Source organism: Pichia kudriavzevii, chromosome 1 (genome assembly GCF_003054445.1).
Source record: "Pichia kudriavzevii chromosome 1, complete sequence".
In the NCBI taxonomy this organism is placed as follows: Eukaryota; Fungi; Ascomycota; class Pichiomycetes; order Pichiales; family Pichiaceae; genus Pichia; species Pichia kudriavzevii.
The window spans coordinates 634992-655818 of NC_042506.1; the positions used below are offsets into that span (position 1 = coordinate 634992).

The 20827-nt window shown below is 37.3% G+C and overlaps 9 protein-coding genes and 2 non-coding genes across 11 annotated transcripts; 6 read left to right on the forward strand and 5 right to left on the reverse strand.

The window, feature by feature from the left end:
• Positions 1-1191: 1191 nt before the first annotated feature.
• On the forward strand, positions 1192-2973 carry C5L36_0A02940 (uncharacterized protein; the record flags this gene model as incomplete). The annotated part of the gene is made up of 1 exon (XM_029463309.1): positions 1192-2973. The coding sequence occupies one exon, from the start codon at positions 1192-1194 to the stop codon at positions 2971-2973; it is 1782 nt and encodes a 593-aa protein (XP_029319169.1).
• Positions 2974-3421: 448 nt separating this feature from the next.
• Positions 3422-3505, forward strand: C5L36_0Atrna3L. Its single transcript has one exon. It is a non-coding gene; the product is annotated as a tRNA-Leu (tRNA).
• A 283-nt stretch (positions 3506-3788) lies between these two features.
• C5L36_0A02950 (uncharacterized protein) lies at positions 3789-5225 on the forward strand (the record flags this gene model as incomplete). The annotated part of the gene is made up of 1 exon (XM_029463310.1): positions 3789-5225. The coding sequence occupies one exon, from the start codon at positions 3789-3791 to the stop codon at positions 5223-5225; it is 1437 nt and encodes a 478-aa protein (XP_029319170.1).
• A 232-nt stretch (positions 5226-5457) lies between these two features.
• Positions 5458-7566, reverse strand: C5L36_0A02960 (uncharacterized protein; the record flags this gene model as incomplete). Its single annotated transcript, XM_029463311.1, has 1 exon — positions 5458-7566. The coding sequence occupies one exon, from the start codon at positions 7564-7566 to the stop codon at positions 5458-5460; it is 2109 nt and encodes a 702-aa protein (XP_029319171.1).
• A 1562-nt stretch (positions 7567-9128) lies between these two features.
• Positions 9129-10952, forward strand: C5L36_0A02970 (uncharacterized protein; the record flags this gene model as incomplete). Its single annotated transcript, XM_029463312.1, has 1 exon — positions 9129-10952. The coding sequence occupies one exon, from the start codon at positions 9129-9131 to the stop codon at positions 10950-10952; it is 1824 nt and encodes a 607-aa protein (XP_029319172.1).
• A 1672-nt stretch (positions 10953-12624) lies between these two features.
• On the forward strand, positions 12625-12721 carry C5L36_0Atrna1K. Its single transcript has 2 exons — positions 12625-12662; positions 12685-12721. It is a non-coding gene; the product is annotated as a tRNA-Lys (tRNA).
• A 193-nt stretch (positions 12722-12914) lies between these two features.
• Positions 12915-14084, reverse strand: C5L36_0A02980 (uncharacterized protein; the record flags this gene model as incomplete). The annotated part of the gene is made up of 1 exon (XM_029463313.1): positions 12915-14084. The coding sequence occupies one exon, from the start codon at positions 14082-14084 to the stop codon at positions 12915-12917; it is 1170 nt and encodes a 389-aa protein (XP_029319173.1).
• A 631-nt stretch (positions 14085-14715) lies between these two features.
• On the reverse strand, positions 14716-17067 carry C5L36_0A02990 (uncharacterized protein; the record flags this gene model as incomplete). The annotated part of the gene is made up of 1 exon (XM_029463314.1): positions 14716-17067. The coding sequence occupies one exon, from the start codon at positions 17065-17067 to the stop codon at positions 14716-14718; it is 2352 nt and encodes a 783-aa protein (XP_029319174.1).
• A 420-nt stretch (positions 17068-17487) lies between these two features.
• On the reverse strand, positions 17488-18198 carry C5L36_0A03000 (uncharacterized protein; the record flags this gene model as incomplete). Its single annotated transcript, XM_029463315.1, has 1 exon — positions 17488-18198. One exon carries the CDS (start codon positions 18196-18198, stop codon positions 17488-17490), a length of 711 nt encoding a protein of 236 aa, XP_029319175.1.
• Positions 18199-18491: 293 nt separating this feature from the next.
• C5L36_0A03010 (uncharacterized protein) lies at positions 18492-18857 on the forward strand (the record flags this gene model as incomplete). The annotated part of the gene is made up of 1 exon (XM_029463316.1): positions 18492-18857. The coding sequence occupies one exon, from the start codon at positions 18492-18494 to the stop codon at positions 18855-18857; it is 366 nt and encodes a 121-aa protein (XP_029319176.1).
• Positions 18858-19037: 180 nt separating this feature from the next.
• C5L36_0A03020 (uncharacterized protein) lies at positions 19038-20642 on the reverse strand (the record flags this gene model as incomplete). Its single annotated transcript, XM_029463317.1, has 1 exon — positions 19038-20642. The coding sequence occupies one exon, from the start codon at positions 20640-20642 to the stop codon at positions 19038-19040; it is 1605 nt and encodes a 534-aa protein (XP_029319177.1).
• Between the last annotated feature and the right edge of the window lie 185 nt (positions 20643-20827).

Sequence of the window (20827 nt, forward strand, 5' to 3'; positions counted from 1 at the left end):
ATAGAGACAACTTCTGTTTATGTAGCTTTCAGTTGTGATGCGGGTATTTGCCTCTTCTTCGGGGTAATTGACACTCCCAAACAAAACACTAAAAAACATTTTGTAACTTTATGATTCAAGCGGGTGTCATTTGAGCTTCTTAACCAAGTAAGTCTAAAAGCTGAAAACGCAAGAGTATCAAAAGAACGTGCTAGCGCTCAGGTATTGACTTGACTGTGTAGTTCCTTTATAGTGACTATATATGCGTGGCTGCCTGCTTTTATCGCTGTTCGGGTCAGTTCCTTGGATCTTAAAAAGCTGGCCTAAGACTTTATGGTAGCATCTCAGATATAGCTAGAACGTTCATGTGGAAACATCATCTATCATACTGTTTGTTGTAACACTATTCGTGACTTAAAGTGAATATCTGTGATTTCTAGGTAGTATTGGATTTCGAATCTGGTAAGTATTATAACTAGAGAACATATTCTGGATAAACAAAAGGCTGCTCCGGCAAAATAGATCTGTCTAGCTTTTATCAGGTAAAATGGGTAGACACAAGACAATATTTCTAATCCTCTGATGATGATCCGTATAATTTCTGCAATGTGCATCTTTCTTTGCTGACAAATGGAATTAAAGTGGCGCCTTCAATAAACACATGCTAAGGGAATTATTGCCGTTTAGTCTTCACCTGAAATTTAACTTTAATTCAAATTCCTATACTGAGTTCTTTGTGATGCATCAAATAAGCTTTTGCACCACAGTGTGGCTTTGTTATTATGTGGTTTACTATGAATTGCTTAGAAAAGTATGTCTGTTTCTGTATTTGTTTATTGATATATCCAAAAATACATCAGATTATACTAGAACCTCGAATTTGAAGGTTTGTAATCGTTATTATAAGCAGATGTGCTCTTGGTGATACTTAACATGAACTTGAAAATAGTACCAGGTATGAAAACCACACTTCATACTCTAGTCGCACTGATGGAAAGCCTCACATAGCAAGAATATCAAATTGAACGGGTCGGTGATGAGTATCTTTTTTTTTTTTACATGTAGCTGTGTTACTTATATATACTGTGGCATGAACATTGACTTCATCGGGAATCAAAAAAAAATAGTTTAAATAGAGTACGATTGGACCCATAGGATCCTAAAATTACTATATGTATCTTAAAACTATGTAAAACTCTATCAATAATCACCATGAGGGGAACTCTTACTAACCTGTTTAGAAGAACAACAATTCAGAGTGTCGATGATGTTAGCGTAAATTCAAACAGAGTATCAGAGACTCATGATAGTGGTGATTATACATCGAAGAAAGAGGACCATACAACGGTCATCGAGGTGGGTACTCCAGAAGAGAAAAAAAATCCCTTGGGTTATTCTGTGGGGCCACTATCAGTCATTGTATTGATCATTCAAGGTGTTGTTGGTACGGGTATTTTTACAGGACCAGGAACAATTGTAAAGTCAATGGGTTCTATTGGGTCAACATATGTCCTATGGTTAAGTTGTTTCTTTCTTCCTATGTTCAGCGTATTCCTCTATGTCGAATTTGCTGGATATTATCCTAAAAGAAATGGTGGCGATGTGGCATATCTTGAACAAGCCTACACCAAACCTAAGTTTTTGTTTCCGACCATTTATGCAGCTGTTTCTGTCGTTTTGTCTTTCACTACCTCTTCAGCTCTAGCAGTTGGACAATACCTTCTCAGTGCAAGCGGAGCTGAAGTCACTACATGGCACTATAGAGGCATTGCAATTGCTGCTTTGACTCTCTCTTGTGTCCACATCGGCTTAAGTACAAAATGGTCACTCAGACTTCAAAACCTTTTAGGTTTTGTTAAAGTAGTTTTTATGGTCTTTATTGTGATTCTTGGGTTTGTCGTTTTGGGTGGTGGAACTAAAGTCAAAGACCCACATGCCAGTTTCACGAATATGTGGGAGGGTACTACAACACAAGGTAACAATATTGCCAATTCCATCATTAATGTGGCCTTTTCGTATGGTGGATATAGTTATGCCTTTGGAGTTGTTGCAGAATACTCGAGTTCTAAAAAGGGGCAAACAGAAAGTGAAAGAGAAAAAAGTATGATCAGAACTTTCTCCTTTTATGTTCCTGTATCCATGATTGTTATTTTAATATTATACATCCTCATGATAACAGCTTATTATGCAGGTGGAACTCCTGATGAAATTAAACACTCTGGTAATGGGGTAGCAACTATTCTTTTTCAAAATGCTTTTCAAAATAAATATGCTACCAAGTTTCTTAACGTTATGGTTGCCTTGTCAGCTTATGGCCATTTGGTTACAGCAGTTCTTTCCCATTCAAGGGGCCTTAGAGAATGTGGGAGACAAGGTGTTCTCCCGTTCCCTAAATTTTGGACTTCCACAAAACCTTTTGGAACTCCACTTGGCCCAATATTGGTGACATGGATTGTCAATTTTATTATGATAGTTGCACCACCAGCTGGTTCAGCATTTAATTTCATTGTTGATATGGGTTCATATTCGGGATATATTTTTACTTTGGCTCTTATTTGTGGTTTACTAAAGGTTCGAAGAGATCGTAAGCTTAGAAATCTTGGGACCAAAGGCCAATATTTGCCGCTTCCTTGTATTATAATTTTGCTACTGTTTGAGCTTATGGTTATTATTCTAGCTTTTGTTCCACCAAAACATGGGCTTATTGGCTCCGATGTGACATTTTTCTATGCCACATATCCTATAGTAACGATTGGCTTGTTAATGCTTTGTATTGCATATTACTTTGTTTGGAGATATACCTTACCAAAGCTTGGAGGCTACGTTCACCGTGAAGTTGAATACATTTTGCAGAACGGTGAGATTGGAAATACTATAGTTAAAGTCAAGCTTGAAGAAGTTGAACAGTGGGACAATGAGCATGGAACAGACGAATATGGAGTTGCAAAAACTGTTGTCTTGAAATATGAAGACGTTGAATCACAGAAGACTTAATTCTTTGTATTTTTAGAAATATTGAACATAAAGTAGTTTTTTCAATTATAATTGTTTGTAGTTTTCTTGTAACTAGTAACCAATTAAATTGCAAATGGAATAATTTGATGTCAAAGCAAAGTAAATACTAATCTAGCTATCCTGTTTACCCTAAATATTTGAATCACTATACATATAGTCTGATGAACACTTGCTCAGTCCAAAAACAAATCTTTTTTTTTAGTCTGCTATAATTTATTATCCAACTTAAGGTCTTCTAACGAAGTGTAAACTATATCTCTTGAAACTATTTTCTAAATTTAAACTAATATATCAAAACATCTTGCCGAACAGTTTTCTTTAAAAATAATCCCTTAAATCCTATAAACTCCTAGTATATTTATTGATTTGATTTTAGTTTCCAGAAAACCACATCATTAAAGTCTAGAGCGGTTAAAGTTTTGTATTTGGAGGGATGGCCGAGTGGTCTAAGGCGGCAGACTTAAGATCTGTTGGACGCATGTCCGCGCGAGTTCGAACCTCGCTTCCTTCATTTTTTTACTCTTTTCTTTTTTGGAATCCAACAATTTTGTAGGGAAGAATGTACCTCGCCCAGTCTGGAAAGACTCTATATCATCTCCGTGCTATCTTCGTTTTTTGTTGGCAACACACACGAGTTGTTTGGGTGTTTCGGATATCTATTTCCCACAGGACGGCTTATACTTGGTATAGGTAGCTGGAATACTTGTATATTTTTATGAGTGAAATATAGCTTTTGTTGCCCTTTAGTTGAAAGTCATTTTCAGTTAAACAATCTACAAACAGAAATTGAATTTATGTTGAAGAACAAGAATATCAGGATTATTAAAAGATTAACTCATACTTACAAGATAAAGATGAATAATATGGAAAATGATAATTTGAATAGTATCTCAGCTGAACTTACCGCATCATCCGGCGCAACATCAACGACTTATCGAAAACCAACATCCCCATCTGGTGCTCCACTATCGGCTATCTCTCCGAAATTGTTTCCTCTTCCCCTCTCTGATAGTTTTAAGCACTACTGGGATAAGAAAACTTTAGAAGCGGCGCAACATGAGCTATTATCGACACTGCCCTTTTACCCTGAATCATCTGCTGATCACTCTTCAAAAGTTCTGAGATATGAAAGTCCTAATTCATTAGTGTTTCCGGATATAAACGAGTTTCACATAAAGCCAAAAAGAAACGTGAAAAATGACAAACATCTGGTATTTATACATGGTTATGGTGCAGGTCTTGGATTTTTTATTAAAAATATAGAAAAAATATCCAAGGAACATCCTGATTGGCACATTCATGCAATTGATTTGCCAGGTTATGGTTGTTCTACCCGTGTAACGTTTCCATCTAGAATACCATTCCAAAATTACGAAACAGTTGAGAAACTATTTACTGTTCCATTAAGAGACTGGTTTGTCTCCCGAGGATTGGACGAAAAGAACACTGTTGTTGTGGCGCATTCCATGGGCGGATATTTGTCGTTAGCGTTGCAACTTCATGAAGTTCAAGGCACCAATTATATAGGTGAAAGTGAGTATGAAAATATCAAATCCAGGTTCAGTGTATTCGGATCCAAGAAAGCCAAAGAGTTGAATACAAAGCATGAAAACCAAATGAAAGAATTGACCAATACATCTGCCAATCCTAGGAGATTTTGGAATACTTTGATTCTCGTTTCACCTGGTGGGATTTGGTCAAAGAGGACACCATCAATAGCAGAAGAGTCCACCCCAACATGGTTTGTAAAACTTTGGAATCAGAACATTTCACCCTTTTCTGTTGTTAGGAACCTCGGTCCTCTGGGTTCCTATCTTGTTAGTGGTTGGACTTCAAGAAGGTTTGCTATTGACCACCTGTTTGATAACAGTTTGAAGAAACTGATGCATCAGTATTCTTATACAATTTTCAATGCGAAAGGAAGCGGAGAATATATGCTTAACTACCTTTTAGCAGCTGGCGCCGTTCCAAGGCATCCTATGTTTGATAGATTGGAGAAGTTGAAAAGCTATTCTGGCAAAACGGTTTGGATGTATGGTACTCACGATTGGATGGATTATACTGGTGGTATTAAAAGTGCCGAGAAACTAAACCAAATTTCACATGGAAGCAGTACGGTTGAATTGGTGCCTGACGCCGGTCATCATATTTACCTCGATGCATTTGATAAATTCAATGAGTTGGTTGGCAAAGAAATGAATGGGTTTGAAAAAGTCCTTTCTAAGAAGTGACCTGTGTATTAGTAAAATATAGAAATATTTAGATAAAGTTGTTTACATTTGGTTGTTACGATTTTCTTTCCTTTTTTATTTTTATTGGAGAAAAAAAAATATTAACTGGCAAATATTAAACAAGACTGAAAAGGTAGAATGATAAAAAAGTTGAAAAAAAAAAGATAAACGAGGCATGAAGATATGCTAGATGAGTAAATGAAGGAGGGAAAACAAAAAAAATACAAATGACCTATTGGTTCTCAGCATACAGTTGATCAACTCTTTCTTTGACGCTTCCAAGAATTTTCTTTCTTTGTAGCTTTTGAGCCGATGTAACATATCCTGATTCAGGAGTCCATTCATCGTCAACAAGGACACAACCTAAGATCAATTCGATACCGTTCAATCCACCAGATTTACCAGTGTCTAAAACGGATTTGGTTATTTCCTTCACCAGCTTTTTATTCTCAATAAAGTTGGAAATTTCGATTTCAGAAGCAGATTTTGCCTTCTTATCCAACCCCAATTTAAAAATCAACTCCTTCACCTGTGCTTCATTTGGAAGAATGATACCAACTGGTTTGACCTTATTTTCATCAGCATAACAACAAATGTTCAAGACGTATTTATTTGATCTGTAAATAGATTCGATTTTCTCAAGAGCAATATATTCACCGTTTAAGGTTTTAACTAAGTTCTTCTTACGATCAATCACCTTTAAAGCACCAGTTGAAGTCCATTCACCGATATCACCAGTACTGAACCAGCCTTCTTCGTATTCAAAAGCCTTCTTAGTTTCTTCTGGATTCTTATAGTACTCCTTCAAAACTGGGGCACCACTAATCAAAATTTCACCTTGGTTATTCTTTGCAAAATAACCGGCTTCTGGAACATCAATCAATTTGACAGTAACCGAACCAACCAAAGATCCACAGACATCAAATTCGAAATGTTCTGGGATGAGGACACAAGTATTTGCACAAGTTTCCGTTAAACCATAACCAATAAGCATTGGGCCAATAGTATTAGTAATAAATCTTTGAGTTTCACCAGATAGAGGAGAACCACCATTTAGCATATAACGGATATGTCCACCGGTTGCTGCTTTGATTTTCTTAAAGATAACCGTATCAACAAGAGATGGAACAAGAGGAATATGGTATTTCTTAGAAGTTTCCTTTACATGATATGCTGCCCAAAACACCTTTTGCGTAGTTTGTGGGGCCTTTTCAATTTGAGATATAATACCCTTCTTAACTGCTTCCCAAACAGCAGCAACACCAACCATAACAGTTGGTTTGAAAGTCTTCATATCACCTTCACAATTTTTACAAGATGCATCAGTTAAGGTCTTGACGTTAGCATAACCTGCAGTTGATCCCCAATAGAATGTAATCAATTCGAAAACCAATTCAAAGATATGAGCCAATGGTAAGAAGGCAATGACTCTATCCCTTTGAGTAATTATGGTATCTGGAACATTAACGGAAACACCACCTATACCTGCAACAATGTTGGCATGGGATAAAACAACACCCTTTGGAGGACCGGTTGATCCGGAAGTGTACATAATACACGACAGGTCTTCTGGTTTTGGAGGATGGAATTCAATTGATTCATTTTTGTCTTTACCTAACTTGATAACGTCATTAATCGAATAGAATTTAATATCAGGTCTAACTTTCTTGATTTCTTCAATATTTTTCTTAGATGCTTCAACATCGATAGCTTCATTATTTGAATCCAATTGAGAAGAATAAATAATGAACTTGACTTCGGTTGCCTTTTGTAAAGGATTGATCAATTTCCCCAACAATTCATTATCAGTAAAGATGGCTTTGGATCCGGTCTGCACCAAAGAATGAGTCAAACCTTCTTCACCAAGAGAATCATAGGCAGTCACCACAGGGATACCTTGAGTCTGAGCCGCCAAAAAGGTCCTCATCCAATATGGAGAAGTTGAGGCAAAAATGTGTAATTTATCACTATTGGAATGGTTAATTCCAATTTCAATTAAACCTTTACCGTAGTTATTGACAATTTCTTGTAATTGACCAAAGGTAATATATTTATAATCGGATTTCTCATAGTAAATCCACTTCTTATCAACACTTGTCTCCTGTCCATCGACAATCTTGGTCACTTTCTTCAATTCCGTGTGCACCTTAATAGTGTCTCTCCATCCCTGACATCTCTTGTCTTTACCATGTCTCTCAACAACTTCGTTGAAGTACTCATAGACCGTCGAACATTTATAGCCCTTTGGCCTGACAACAGCACCATTTTTAACTCTGTAAGATCTTCTTGGGGCAGTCTCGCCCTTTTTCGCTTCACCAACGGGGACGTTTATTAGAACCATCGATAGTGAATATATTTATACCAACACCTCTAAATAATAGCAATAAGATGAAAAACTTGTGTGGCGAAAACTAAGAAAGAAGCAGCAAAGAGGGGAAAAACTACAGTAAAGTTGAACATCTCAACGCACATGTGCCTTTCTGTAGGGCATGTGCTGGAAAATCCAAATCCCAAAGCAACAACAAAAAAAAAAACACACACCCAGATATACGCACCTCCACTTAAATCCGATCGTTAGCAGTAAAAACACTTGCTTTTCTTTTTTTTTTTTGTTTTTTCCCCTCCTCTCGCTTGCTGCGGATTCCGGTTGTGCTATCCGCAATCCAACTCGTTTTATTACATACTGTTGTGCTGTTTTTTTGTTATAATAGCGTATATGTAGTCCAAAGATCATAACCACCAACTCACTTGGCCGGTATGTGTTGACATTGGAAGATCTACGTAACCAAAACCCTTTTCTGCTTCCTCATTTCTACTGTTAAGGGGGGGGGGGGTACACATTACCCATTTTCTTAAATAACGAGAAACACGGAGGCTCGTGTCAGGGGAAGTCCAGCCTAAACAGTGGGAGGAGCACGGATTTTTTTTTTTCCCCTCTGTGAAGGCTCAGCGCGTTTTTCATGAACTTGTTGCATGATGCATATGCAACTTGTCACGGAAACCCCATTGGGCAGGCCACGATATAGTACGTACCTCTTAACGGCATACAGATATTACGACATTAATGAGGGAGTGGTCTCTTTTCTTAAGAGTGGATAATTTCTCAAAACAGATGAAAGAGGTTCTCCAATGACTTGGTAAAATTTTAATATGACTAACTAGTAGTAAGTAAATAGTAATAAGTGAATAGCAATAAATCTACATTGGGATAAACAAGTAAAGGCAGAGGTGACACAGAGGTGAGAAACCAGTGTTGAACAATTCACGACAGAGCTTGGGAAGTAAGATGCTGAGCCTCCTTGTTTTTTCTTGTTCTCTGATTTATCCTTGGTTCTCCTTCCTTCCACTTTCTTCCTCGCCCCTTTCTCACTCGGAAATAAGAAACAGAACCCAAAATGTTGGGTGGCAGAAACACGGGGCACTGTTTTTTTTTTCAATTGGGACAGCACCGTTATGACGCACGAATTACCCAACAAAATGTTTTTTTTTTCTTTAAAACAAAAATAGTTGTTTTGCAACAACATTTGCTGCCGTCGCGGCGCGACGGCTGTTTCTGTTGCAGAGAAGCAGCAATTTTTCTTTTTCTGACAATTTCCAAACTTCTCCAAACGAGGGAAGTTTCTCCAGTGCAGTTTCTCAGCCTCCCTCCCCCCCCCCACATCCACATCCACATCCACATCCACATCGACTCTAATTTTTTCTTCGCCACCGTTTCCTCACAACAAAAATTATGTGTGTTTGACTTTCGTTGGTTATACCCAAACTCTCCTTTCTGCCTTCTTTAAAAAACTCATCTTTATCTGTCCCCTTTTCCAACTAATAGTTATATCCAAGTTTATCGCCATCCTCCTTGTCAAATCCGTCTAGCTCATACTTTTCCCAAAAGATAAACCATTGACTATAATGGGAAACCCACCCAGTAGAACTGATTTAAACAATTCAAATCAAACTTCATCTTCGGTCACTTCCCCCGCTTCCCAAGATGATCCCGACCCGTTGCCCATACGGTCGGTAAATTCAGATAATAAACACTTAAATATCGATCCTCTAATCGATTCAAATAATAACTTTACTACTAATACCATCATTACTACTGATGTTAATCCTTTAATTATTAATAATGCGAAAAAAAACAATAGTTTACACCTTGACAATCATAATCATTACAACCCCCACCATCATCATCGCCAGTCTCACTCACATGCTAGCTCTAACATTCAAGCAGCCCAACCCCCCCGTTCAAGATATGCTGGTATTCCTCTAGATTATTCAGTCTCTTCATCTTCTGCCTCATCCTTCGAAGATGGCAGTTTCCCCAATAGCCTTTGTGGTTCATATCTGACCTCACCTTCAGTATCCTCATTTAGTACAAATCTATCCTCCTCAAATTATCAGAAGACTACCCTCTACCCAATTGATGAAACAACAAATTCCCTGTCCACTTTTATGGCTTCTCCATCATCTTCTTCCCCTTCGTCACCTTCTTCAACCGATTCTCAAGATTTACCCTTTAAGTTGGATATCGATAAAGAAGCATCATTGACCTCTCCTAATTCAACTTCAACTTCAACTTCCTCGTCTTCTACTTCTACTTCAAACACCAAGGCTGGCAAGCTTTCCTTATCAGTCGAAAAATTGTCTAAACTTCAGATAGGTGACGTCAAGCAAAACAATCAACCAAATGCTGTATCACAATTGACGAAAACTCTAATCGATACAAAGACTAACCAACCCACCTCTAAAAGGCAAATCAACTTGGATTTGGACCTCATTATTGAGAAATTGGTGGCTTCTGGTCTAGCAAAGAAAAACCCTAAATATTTTCCCCTATCATATGATGAAATCCGATTTATTTCCTCTAAATCAAGGAGGATTTTTATGTCTCAGCCGATGCTACTTGAATTGGCTGCCCCCGTCAAAATTGTAGGTGACATCCATGGCCAGTTTCATGATTTATTGAGGATTTTCAAACTTTGCGGGTTCCCGCCAAACTCAAACTACCTTTTCATGGGTGACTATGTTGATCGTGGGAAACAATCTTTGGAAACTATGGTTTTGTTGCTGTGCTTGAAAATCAAATACCCTGAGAATTTTTTCCTTTTGAGAGGAAACCACGAAACCGCAGAAATTACAAAGATGTATGGATTTTATGATGAATGTAAGAGAAGAACATCAGCTGGCGTTAAGACTTGGAAATTGTTTGTTGATGTTTTCAATACATTGCCGGTTGCCGCAACAATAGCGGATAAGATTTTTTGTGTTCATGGTGGTTTATCTCCAGACTTACACGACTTGAATCAAATCAGGAATATCCAAAGGCCTACAGATATTCCAGATGAAGGCTTGCTAGCTGATTTGTTGTGGTCTGATCCTCAAGATTTGAATGAACTTAAACCACAGGATCCCAAGTCTAGCAAATCATCTTCTAAGCTGAAATCAAAATCGAAGCACAAGTTTCAAGATTGGAAACCTAACGATAGGGGGGTTTCTTATTGTTTCAACAGTACAATCGTCAAGAACTTTTGTAAGAAATTTGATTTTGATTTGGTTGCTCGTGGTCACATGGTTGTCGAAGATGGCTATGAGTTTTACGCATCTCGTAAACTAGTGACCATTTTTTCGGCCCCAAATTATTGTGGTGAATTCAAAAATTGGGGTGCCGTCATGAACGTCAACAAAAAACTTATGTGCAGTTTTGAGTTGCTTAAACCAAAGGAGAAAAAATAATCTTCACTAGATCGATGGTGCTATCCACACACACACACATACATACATCCATCCATTTACATACTCATACACGCAACCCCATTTTGCTTATTATATTTAAAGGCCTCTCAGTAGTTAAATGAACTACATTTACGTTTGCGCTTTTTATCACTTTTTCTTTAATTCTTTTTGTTTATGATTTTACTTTATTTATTACGTTAGACTCAGTTGTCTCAAGGTTGGTGTGCTTTTCTTTAATATTTTATATCTTTATATTTCAAACTATTTTGAACTAAGCCTCTATATGCTTCGAATCCATTGTTAAATTGCTTTTTATTCTTTAACTTGTTTTCTAAGTATGAAAATTAATATTGAAGGCTGTATATTATCTGCAATTTGGTTACGGTTTTCTCCGTTTTTTAATGCTTCATAGGTGCTGCTGGCCAAAACTTCCCACTACCAAATATAATCGATATCCAAACTATAACCAACTACAAAATTTCGATGCTTCAATTATTTGCTACTTTTTGAGAGAGCCTATTTCAATTATTGAACTTAGTTCACTTATCCTCATCTTGTTAGATCAAGCTGCGGCAGGTAACGCCGGAGAGTAACTCACAAAAATTACAACCTGGACATTATAGATTTTGGTTATTATCAAAGTAAAGTTATCTGAACGGTATGCTTGTAGCCCCCCCCCCCCCCCCCTCCCCCCCCTTTTTTTTTGTCTTAAACCATATGAATGTAAAGCCGGTGTTTCCTTAACGATGAGATTGATTATAGAGGTTTGTTTGATGCACTACCCTTGTGCCTTTAATGATTCCGGAAGTTCTTGCTAGTAGGACTGAATCACTAATCTCATGTGATAATTAAACCAAAATACCAAAAAGATATCGAGATTAGATTATCTTTACTAGGTTTGGTTGGAAAGCACTTACTATAAAATATTTTAAAACTTCGAAGTAGATTCTACGGCACATTTCGTACAGTCAATAACCCAAAGCTATAACCACCTTTGTTGGGCCTTTCAAAAAAAAATTACAGTGTTTACATCCCATGTGAAACCTATTGCCATAAGCTAATTTTTGCTTTGGTCTATGTGCAGCGTTCAAACGACTCATAAACTCAATTCTTTGTATTGTAACTTATTGATACAAAATGCTCTTTTATTGATAAATTAATAATGAAAACAAAAATAAGTGTTTAGCCAGGTATTTAACAAAACTCGCCAGAAACAGCTAATTCCAATCCAAGCAAGAGCCTAAACTTTGAAGGGTTGGAACATTTTTCAAAAAAAAAACAAAGTCAAAACCTTGGATTAAATTGGCATTTTTTTAAAGTTTACTTTTCTGATTCAGCTATTGCACTTTTTATAAATCTAAAGTGCCAAGGAAAACTCTCCACCCAATTACCATTTTTCTTTGAAACTAAAATGTATATGAATAGAAAAAAAATATTCCCACTTGTTTCCCCAAAATTAGATAATTTTGACATTTGATTGATATTAGTTTTGTTATGAAAACTTAATAATACAAACAGATAGAAGATTGGTTTATTTAATTTTAGTTTTATGTTTCAGGAACAATTAAAAAGTCAAAAAGTATCTTTAAAACATTTTATTTATTAATGCTTAAAAAAATTGGGATAATATATCTACAATAAAAATAGTAAAGGCCTTTTAAGAGACGTAATAGCCTGGTTAGCTCAATCGGTAGAGCGTTTGACTCTTAAGATTCTTACTTTAGAAAAGTGCAATCAAAAGGCTGCGGGTTCGAGCCCCGCATCGGGCTTGTATTTTTTGGGTTAATTTTTCAATGTTGATTACGTTGGCGTATCCACTGTTGACAGAACAGAAAGAATTCTGCTCATGTACGGTAGCAGACCATAAAAGTTTCAATTTTAGTGGCTTCTAAGCTAAAAATTTTGGAAATTATATGTTTCTAGACATGTATATAAATTACTTTAATTTGATTACAAATCACTTTAGCAGTCCGGGTCAGTAGGACCAAAGAATTCCATCTTGATGTCATCAAAGCCTTCGTTTGTCAAGTATGTCTTGAATTCATGCATGTAGCTAACAGGACCCAATAAGTACACATCATATATTTGTTGGCTTAGGTGTTTTAAATCATCTGTTGTCAACTTTTGGCTCTCCTCCGAGATGAAAGTTTTCATGGTAAATTGATTTGGGTAAAGCTTACCTAGATGCTCGAGCTCTTCTCTAAAAGGTTCTCTTTTTAAAGATTTATTTGAGTAATATAGTTCGACGCTCTTATTATCCCTCAAAGCGCTTTGCATAATCGTAATCATTGGGGTGATCCCAATACCACCAGCCAAGACAGCAATTTTTGGCTTTTTCGACAAAGAGTCGTACTTCATGGTTCCGACAGGTGCATGAACTGGGATTAAGTCCCCAACACTCAGCTTGTTGTTAACATAATCAGAAACCAACCCGATATTACGAACTGATATTCTATATTGATTGTTAATCAAATCGTGTGAAATGGAGTACTCTCTAGGCTCAATCTCATCACTCTCTGGACCCTTAGGTTTAAACCTAAACGAGATATACTCGCCAGGAACCACAGGTTTCAATTTGAAGCCATCAGCTGGGGTAATATAAACGGAAGTAACATCGCCAGATTCTTTAACTAAATCAACCACCTTGAAGTCTTTGAACCCTCTCCATGGCAAGGTTTTATATACTTCTTCTTCCGCATTAATTAAAGTCTGAGCCAAGTTTCCGTATGCCTTGGTCAACACTTCTACAAAATGATCGTCCGCTGCAGCACCCAGAACTTCTTTAAAAGCATGGATTAAACATTTGCCAACAATTGGATACTGTTCTGGTAATATACCTAAACCAGCATGTTTTAACACAATTTGGTTAACAAATCCAGAAATTGGAGACAAATCATTCAAATGTAAAATGTACTGATACAATGAAAATGCAAGTACTTTTGGTTGTCTTCCGGTTTTCTGGTTGGTCATATTAAAATAGTTTCGGACTTCTGGATATGTCTCGAACATGTACTTATACATTGTCGAGGTGACAACAGTACCTGAAGTTTTAACTGCAGGTAGTAGGGACTGAAGATATGCAATTTCATCTTCAGTAAGTGGCAGAATCTCAAATATTTGTTTTGCACTCATTGGAAATATAGATGTGGTTGGATATTTTCTTTTGTGGGTTGCTTACGATTTCTCCGAACTTTATTGGGAAACTAAACTAGCCCGTGAAAACATGCCCCTTTTATATTTTCAAAAGAGATTCCTACCAAGTACTTAGATACGAGAAAGTCAATTCAAAACAATGAAATAACGGTTGAGACTTAATAATGTGATGCAAAATTAGGAGTAAATAACATGATTTGCATTTTTTCGCAGAACAATTTCATTTATTTATGGTGCGGTTTCAAAGAAACCAAAGCCCTGATAGTATGCGGAGACTGAAGCTCGGGCTGTGATGGAATATGGGTGTACTGTAACTGAATGTGCAATACTTCCAAAGGTATGGTCTTTATATCTGCCAGGTTCAGAACTCTAGTTTAAAAATGGAGGAAGTATTCCAATTATTGTTTGATAGCAGAGAGAGCCTTGTGGATTAACCTCAAGAAACTAAAAAACGTTGTGATTGTTGTCGGGCTTTCCCTCCTCTTCGGGTTTAGTTTTTTTTTCTTTTCATGACTCAAAGTCCGACAAAATTATCCCTGCTACCAGTCGGCATATTATTTCTTTACTTAAATAAAGCCTATAAAAAGTATGAGCTACACTTGGTAAGATTCTAATACGTCAGAAGATGACTATGTTTCTTGACGTGTTCAGTCGATGCCTTCTTTGTAGTTTCGTTACTCGTGATGAGCAGGCCATTGTCAAAATCATCTGCTAACTGGATAACGTTATCCCCCGTCGTAGTTTGTATATGTGCTGGCGTATTTGATCCGGTACTACCGCTTGATAAACCTTTCAACTCACCATGTCCCTCGTTCACCATAGATCCACTTGGTTCACGATTATTCGTCGCAGTGAATTGAATTCCTTCGTCTTCATTTGCGTCATGAAAACTTTCATCATCGACATCTTTAAAAAGGCTTTGGTGATGGTCTTCACGATGACTCTGGTGATGGTTCTCATGATGGTCCTCATTTTCAATATAAGGGTAACATCCATCTTTAGAGTGTTCACAAATACACATTTCCAAATTTTGGAATGTTTCATCATTGAATAAATCAAATAATCCCCACCTCGATTCCGGTTTTGGATCGGCTAACCTCCATGCCATCCTTGCTACATGAGACGACGGAAATTTTCTTGCAAATCTATATTCAGGGCCCGGACCTGCAGCCTTGTTGAGCCCCAAGAGGCTCAAGTTGGAAGACGATGGAGCTGTGGAGTTGATAGTCGAAGTCTTGGAATGTCCGGGAGTTCCAAATTGCTTGTTAAGCGAGGAATTAGAACTAGCTGCTGAATTACTTCTCGTTTTAATCATAGAAAAGTCATTTTTCGTCTGCAAATGACTTGGAGAATTTGGTGATGAACCGTTATTATTATTATTATTATGACTAGATGTTGGAGGTGGAACTGCAGTTGGAATATTAACATTTGAAGATCGTGCAATAGCAGCCGAGGAAGGAATTGTATGTGCTTGTATTGAAGGAATCCTGGAAATTGGCGTCGAAGCCAACCCTCCACTCCCTATAGGCCTACCATCCAATGTAGGAGTTAGTTTAGGTGTTTGGGCTGGTGAGGTACCAACTAAATTTGGGACTAGCTTATCTTTCCGAAAATTGGTATTCCTTGAGCAGTACTTGTCATAAGACATATCAAAGTCTCTAAATTCCGGACATCTTTTATCGGCGCTTTGAAATGGAACATTTTGATAAAAGAGAACAAATAATATTATACCCAAAGACCAGTAATCCATAAGGAATGGATTATAAGGAGTTCTCTTAGATCTATCCACACCATTCAGATTCTGAACCTCAGGTGGCTGGTATGGCGGTGAGCCTACTAATTGGGTTGACATAGCAATAGGTGAATGGAAATCGCCTGGAATAACGTGTCCATAATCAGATACACCAAAGTCTGTTATTTTGACAATCCCATTACCATCCAAAAGAATATTCTCAGGCTTTAAATCCCTATGAGAAACATCATGGTCGTGCATGTATTTCAACCCAAATGCTATTTGCTTGAAAATACAGAGTTTATCGCATGATTTAGTTGTGGGCCATGATTTTTTTTCAATTAACGAGAAAAGGTCAGTCTTACATAGCTCTAAAATAAGACCCCAACCACCAGTAATCTCCTGAGGGAAAGGTATATGGGGAACCCTTACTAGTGAAAAGACTTTGACAATATGAAATCCAGAGGAGATATTTTTATGAATGATATATTCTTTGGCAGCCCTTTGATAAAATTCTTCAGGTTTCTCTCCCTTAAATAAAATAAATTTCTTTAGAGCATATACGTCTCTGACATTTCCTCTCTTATTGATTTTTTTAATGGATGCTGAAGCACCTGTACCAATACTTTTTTCATTAGGAGTCAATTCATAGAGATCAGTTAACACAGGATGTTCATCTTGGAAGATTGGCGGTAAATAATCGTTTGGATTTGCAACAGGTTTAGGTAGTGTGTTGTTGGCATCTTCCACAGCGTCGTCTAAGGTAAAAGTCCTCACGACGTTCTTATTTGCATTACTACCACCAGCAGTTATGTTGTTCAATCCGTAAGGGTTATATGTCATCTTTCTACTTGGTTTTTGAACATCATCAATGGAAGGCAAGCCCGGTTTAGCTTCGTCCAGCTGTTTCTTCATCTCTTCTTTACTGATTGCGGAATTTGGTGAATTGATCCTTGCATGCGACTCAGAATGTCTTGGTGCATTCGAAATAGCCGAATGTGGATGTGATTGTACGAGCGGAAGGTCTGCTTGGGAAGCTATACCACTTATTTTTGCATCATGTTGTTTGTTTTCAAAAGGAGATTTCGAAGGAGATGATGAAACAGTGCCGCTAGCCATGCCTTTCGGCATGACATGATCTTTTAGCATATGCAAAAACTTTGGTTTTTCTTCATGTCTTTCTCTCTCTTTAGAGTCCTTTTTTCTGTGAATAAGTTTAGGAAAAGCCATGACCTAAAATCTTTGTTTTCGAAAAGATAGAGATAACAAGGTATCTATGCACTTTATGACTATCCTTTTAGTGCAAATAGTGGGGAAGGAAAAAAAAAGAGTATCAATGATTAACAAGGGAGTACAAAATGAGGTTTTTCCTAACAGATATGCACGGAAGCAATTTCGGTAATGTATGAAACGATCAGTTGCTTTGTTATGGTGTATGAGAGATGTATCACAACCAAAGGCTCAAAGAGCAATGGGGGAATGCACTGCAGTTTGAAATGAAACTGGATGCAAGTGAAAATCGGGAGAGTATTTAAAAAAGAGAAAATCGAGCACTATTTTTTACTTTGTTATAAGGACTACTATAGAATATAAAAAAGCTTACGTCATACTGTTGTATACAATAAATTTTGGATTCTTTTGATGTCTTTACTACTTCTTTAACGAATTCAATCTGGCTTGAAGATCGTCCTCGTCTTCTGAACCCAAACCAGATCCAGGCCCAGGACCTCCTCCTACAGTAACGGCTTGGCGTTGCGGTTGATTCGCAGAGACAGTTTCTCCATTGAGAGCAGAAACACTCACATCCCTGAGTTTGTCGTTGAGACTTATTCCAACTTCATCCAAGACTTGGTTGACAACTTCATCAATCTCCTCCTCATCTTCGTCCTCGATTTCATCATCCATAATATCATCCATAATATCGTCCACCATTTCTTGCTTCTGGTCCATCATGTCGAAGCTCTTTTGAAATTCATTGGATATTCTACTTAACTGCTGGATATTCAAACTTCCCGCATTTAGTCCACTCAATATCCTTGTAGCATTGGCCATGGAAGAAGTCATTTCATTTGAACTTCTAATGGTCTGTAATCTAAGAGAAATTGCCTGCATTTGCATCTTCATTTTATCAAACTTTGTTATTTGCTTACGTGTCCTAATTAAATCTCTAGCCTGTATATTCATTGTTTTTGTTTGCCCATCTTTGGCCGATTTCTTGATATCGGATATAAGTTTTTTTTCTTGCTGTTGCAATTTGACCTTTTCCCTCTCCAGTTCCCTCTGCGTGCGGTCTAGTTGACGTTGGTTCCTGCGCAGCTGTTCCTGGGGGGTCATTCTCTTCCCAAAAATCCACTGAAACATTATACTTTACTATAGGCGTACCTGTTTGCCGACACTATGCTTATCTGCAAGGGCTCTTCGATGTACCGTCAAATGTTGTAACCAGTTCGTCCTTATCTCATGCCAATTCAAATTACCACTTGGCTGAGTAATTTATATGCGACGCGCCGCTAAAATTGGCCGTTTCAATAGTAGCCTTGTTGGAAGATTTTCAACATGTTTTTCAGTACTTCACTAATAGAGAAACTGAGCAAGCACATTCAGGATAGCTGATAAAGGCCTTATAATATACAGACACTCTCCACGATCGGAATATGCTATATGAATTAGTTGCTATTGCCCGTGTGGCACATCCATCCGCTGCACATGCAGATGCAAAGGCTCTTGCCTCCACTATAGGGAAACTGGTCATAAACAATAAAGGTGTTGTGAGAGAAGTTGTTTCCTTGGGATGCCGTCCATTACCAAAGATTATGTCTAAAGCAGGTGAAAAACATTTCCAAGGCTCTCATTTCTTGATGCTCTTTGACTCTTCCGGCGCTGTACAAAGAGAAATTATCAGATCTTTGAAAAACGACCCAAGAGTTATTAGAGTCAATCTTCTAAGAGTAGAAGACAAGGTCAACTTGAACCCAGGAAGTTCTTACACCAGAGCTACCAAAGTGTTGTTCCAAAATTAAAGTAGCAGAACGATCGTGTGTTACTTCTCTCTTGATTACATGTACATAACATTTTCCCGTTTTTTTTTGCTATGTTTTATTTGGTGAATAAGTTAATAGATAAAACAAATTAAAAAAGAAGTGAAAATAGCTACCAGTATTTTTCGTTTTTGATATATATGTATAAAATTGATATTTTATTCAATCTATTAGGTTTGCATTGTCATTCTCCCTTCCCGATTGCTCTGTCTTAAAGTTACCAATGATAGACTTGCTCATCATTGAACTAGACAGATGCTGCAGAAGAGGAGACGTCGAAACTATAGGTCGTGTATTCTTCATCAATGCGTTATTGGCTAAAATTTCTTTGTCTCTGAGTTCTCGTTCTTTGTCCAGTAATACGCTTTGCGCTTCATTTTCTTGGGCCATTTTGTCTAAACGAACAGCCATTGATGCGTTTGTTAGAAACATCGAATCTTCTAAACTTGAAGTTGATGCGATTATTCCACAATTTTCTTTATTCTGTGTTTGCTTTCCATTTGAATCTGGTCTATCTGCTTCTTCGCTAGGTATCACATTTGATTTATTGATATAAATTGGTTCTTTTAATTTTGGCTTGTAAAATGCATTCAGGATAGAAGGACGAAACAATGAATAGTTAGGCACATTAATTCCGTTGCCCGAAGAAACCCCGCTTCCACCCATTTGTTTTTCTTTTTCCTCACTATCATCGTCACTATGATTAGACTGTCTTTCTAAAGGTTCTGCAGATGATTGAGTGTTTTCATTCTTCTTAAATGCAGCCATCAGTTCGGGTATATGATCACTAATCTGTGTACGAATCAATTCATCGTCATTATGGAAAATTTCCTTAGCACTGAGTTTACTAACACTTTTTTCAATATCGTAGTCGACTAATGTACTATCTGTAAGATCTCCATCTTTGTTATGTGAAGAACCAATTGTTGAGCTATTGATATTATTGGAACTTGTGAAATTTTGTTTCTTCAGTTGCTCTTTAATTTGTTCGTCGTGGTTACTTTTTTCTGGTTTCTCAGGCATTGCCTTCCGTTTCATACTCTCAAACATTTTTTCCACATCTCCAACGATTTTGACAGACTCCCATAATCCAACGGTATCATTGTGAGCTGCAGCACTATTCAACTGATTCAACAAATTGTTGACAAAGATTTCGTAATTTTTAGCAACCTCTTTATCAATCAAAAATGGATTTTTGGTAACCAACTTTTTCAATTCTGATCCAATAATCGTCAACCGGGCTCTAGAATAACCAATTGTCACTTGCTGGTCCAAAAGTTTTGCCAATTTTACAATCCTCATCGTTAATTCCACTAAAATGGTCCCGGCATCAGTGACGACTAGTGCTGGTGAATTCGTTGTTAAATTTCTTGCTCTTTTGATACTTGTGTTAATTGAATTCTTCTCACCTGATAATAGTTTCCTAACAGCGTTCGATTTCTCCAGAACTCTCTTGGCCAAGTTTCCACGCATGATGTTGTCTTCAACGCTTGTATCCTTACTATTTTGATTTCCCAATTCAATGGTAAAATCCAATGTATGGAACTCCCATTGGTCCAATTGGGTCTCGATCTTCTCCAAATTTCTAAGGACAGTCAACGAGTCAATGCACCATTTCCGTAATTCAATGTCATCAATGTCATCTATATAACTTACTAGTGTATTTGATAATTCTTTTGTCTTGTTCAAATCTGCCGAATGTAATAATTCAATCAATGGATCCGTATACGAAGATACTACAGCTTTTGAGCTCCTCGATCGCATCATTGTTCTTGCTGCTATGTATACCTAGCAAAAGTAGTTATTCCAGCCTTCCAATTCTCCTTTATCAACGGGAAAACAAACTTTTGGCTTCCTTCAATTACTATGTCATTACTATTCCAATCATCATCAGATTCCCGAAAGAAGGAAAAAAAAAAGAATAAAATTTGTTTGAGGCGCATAATTGAAGA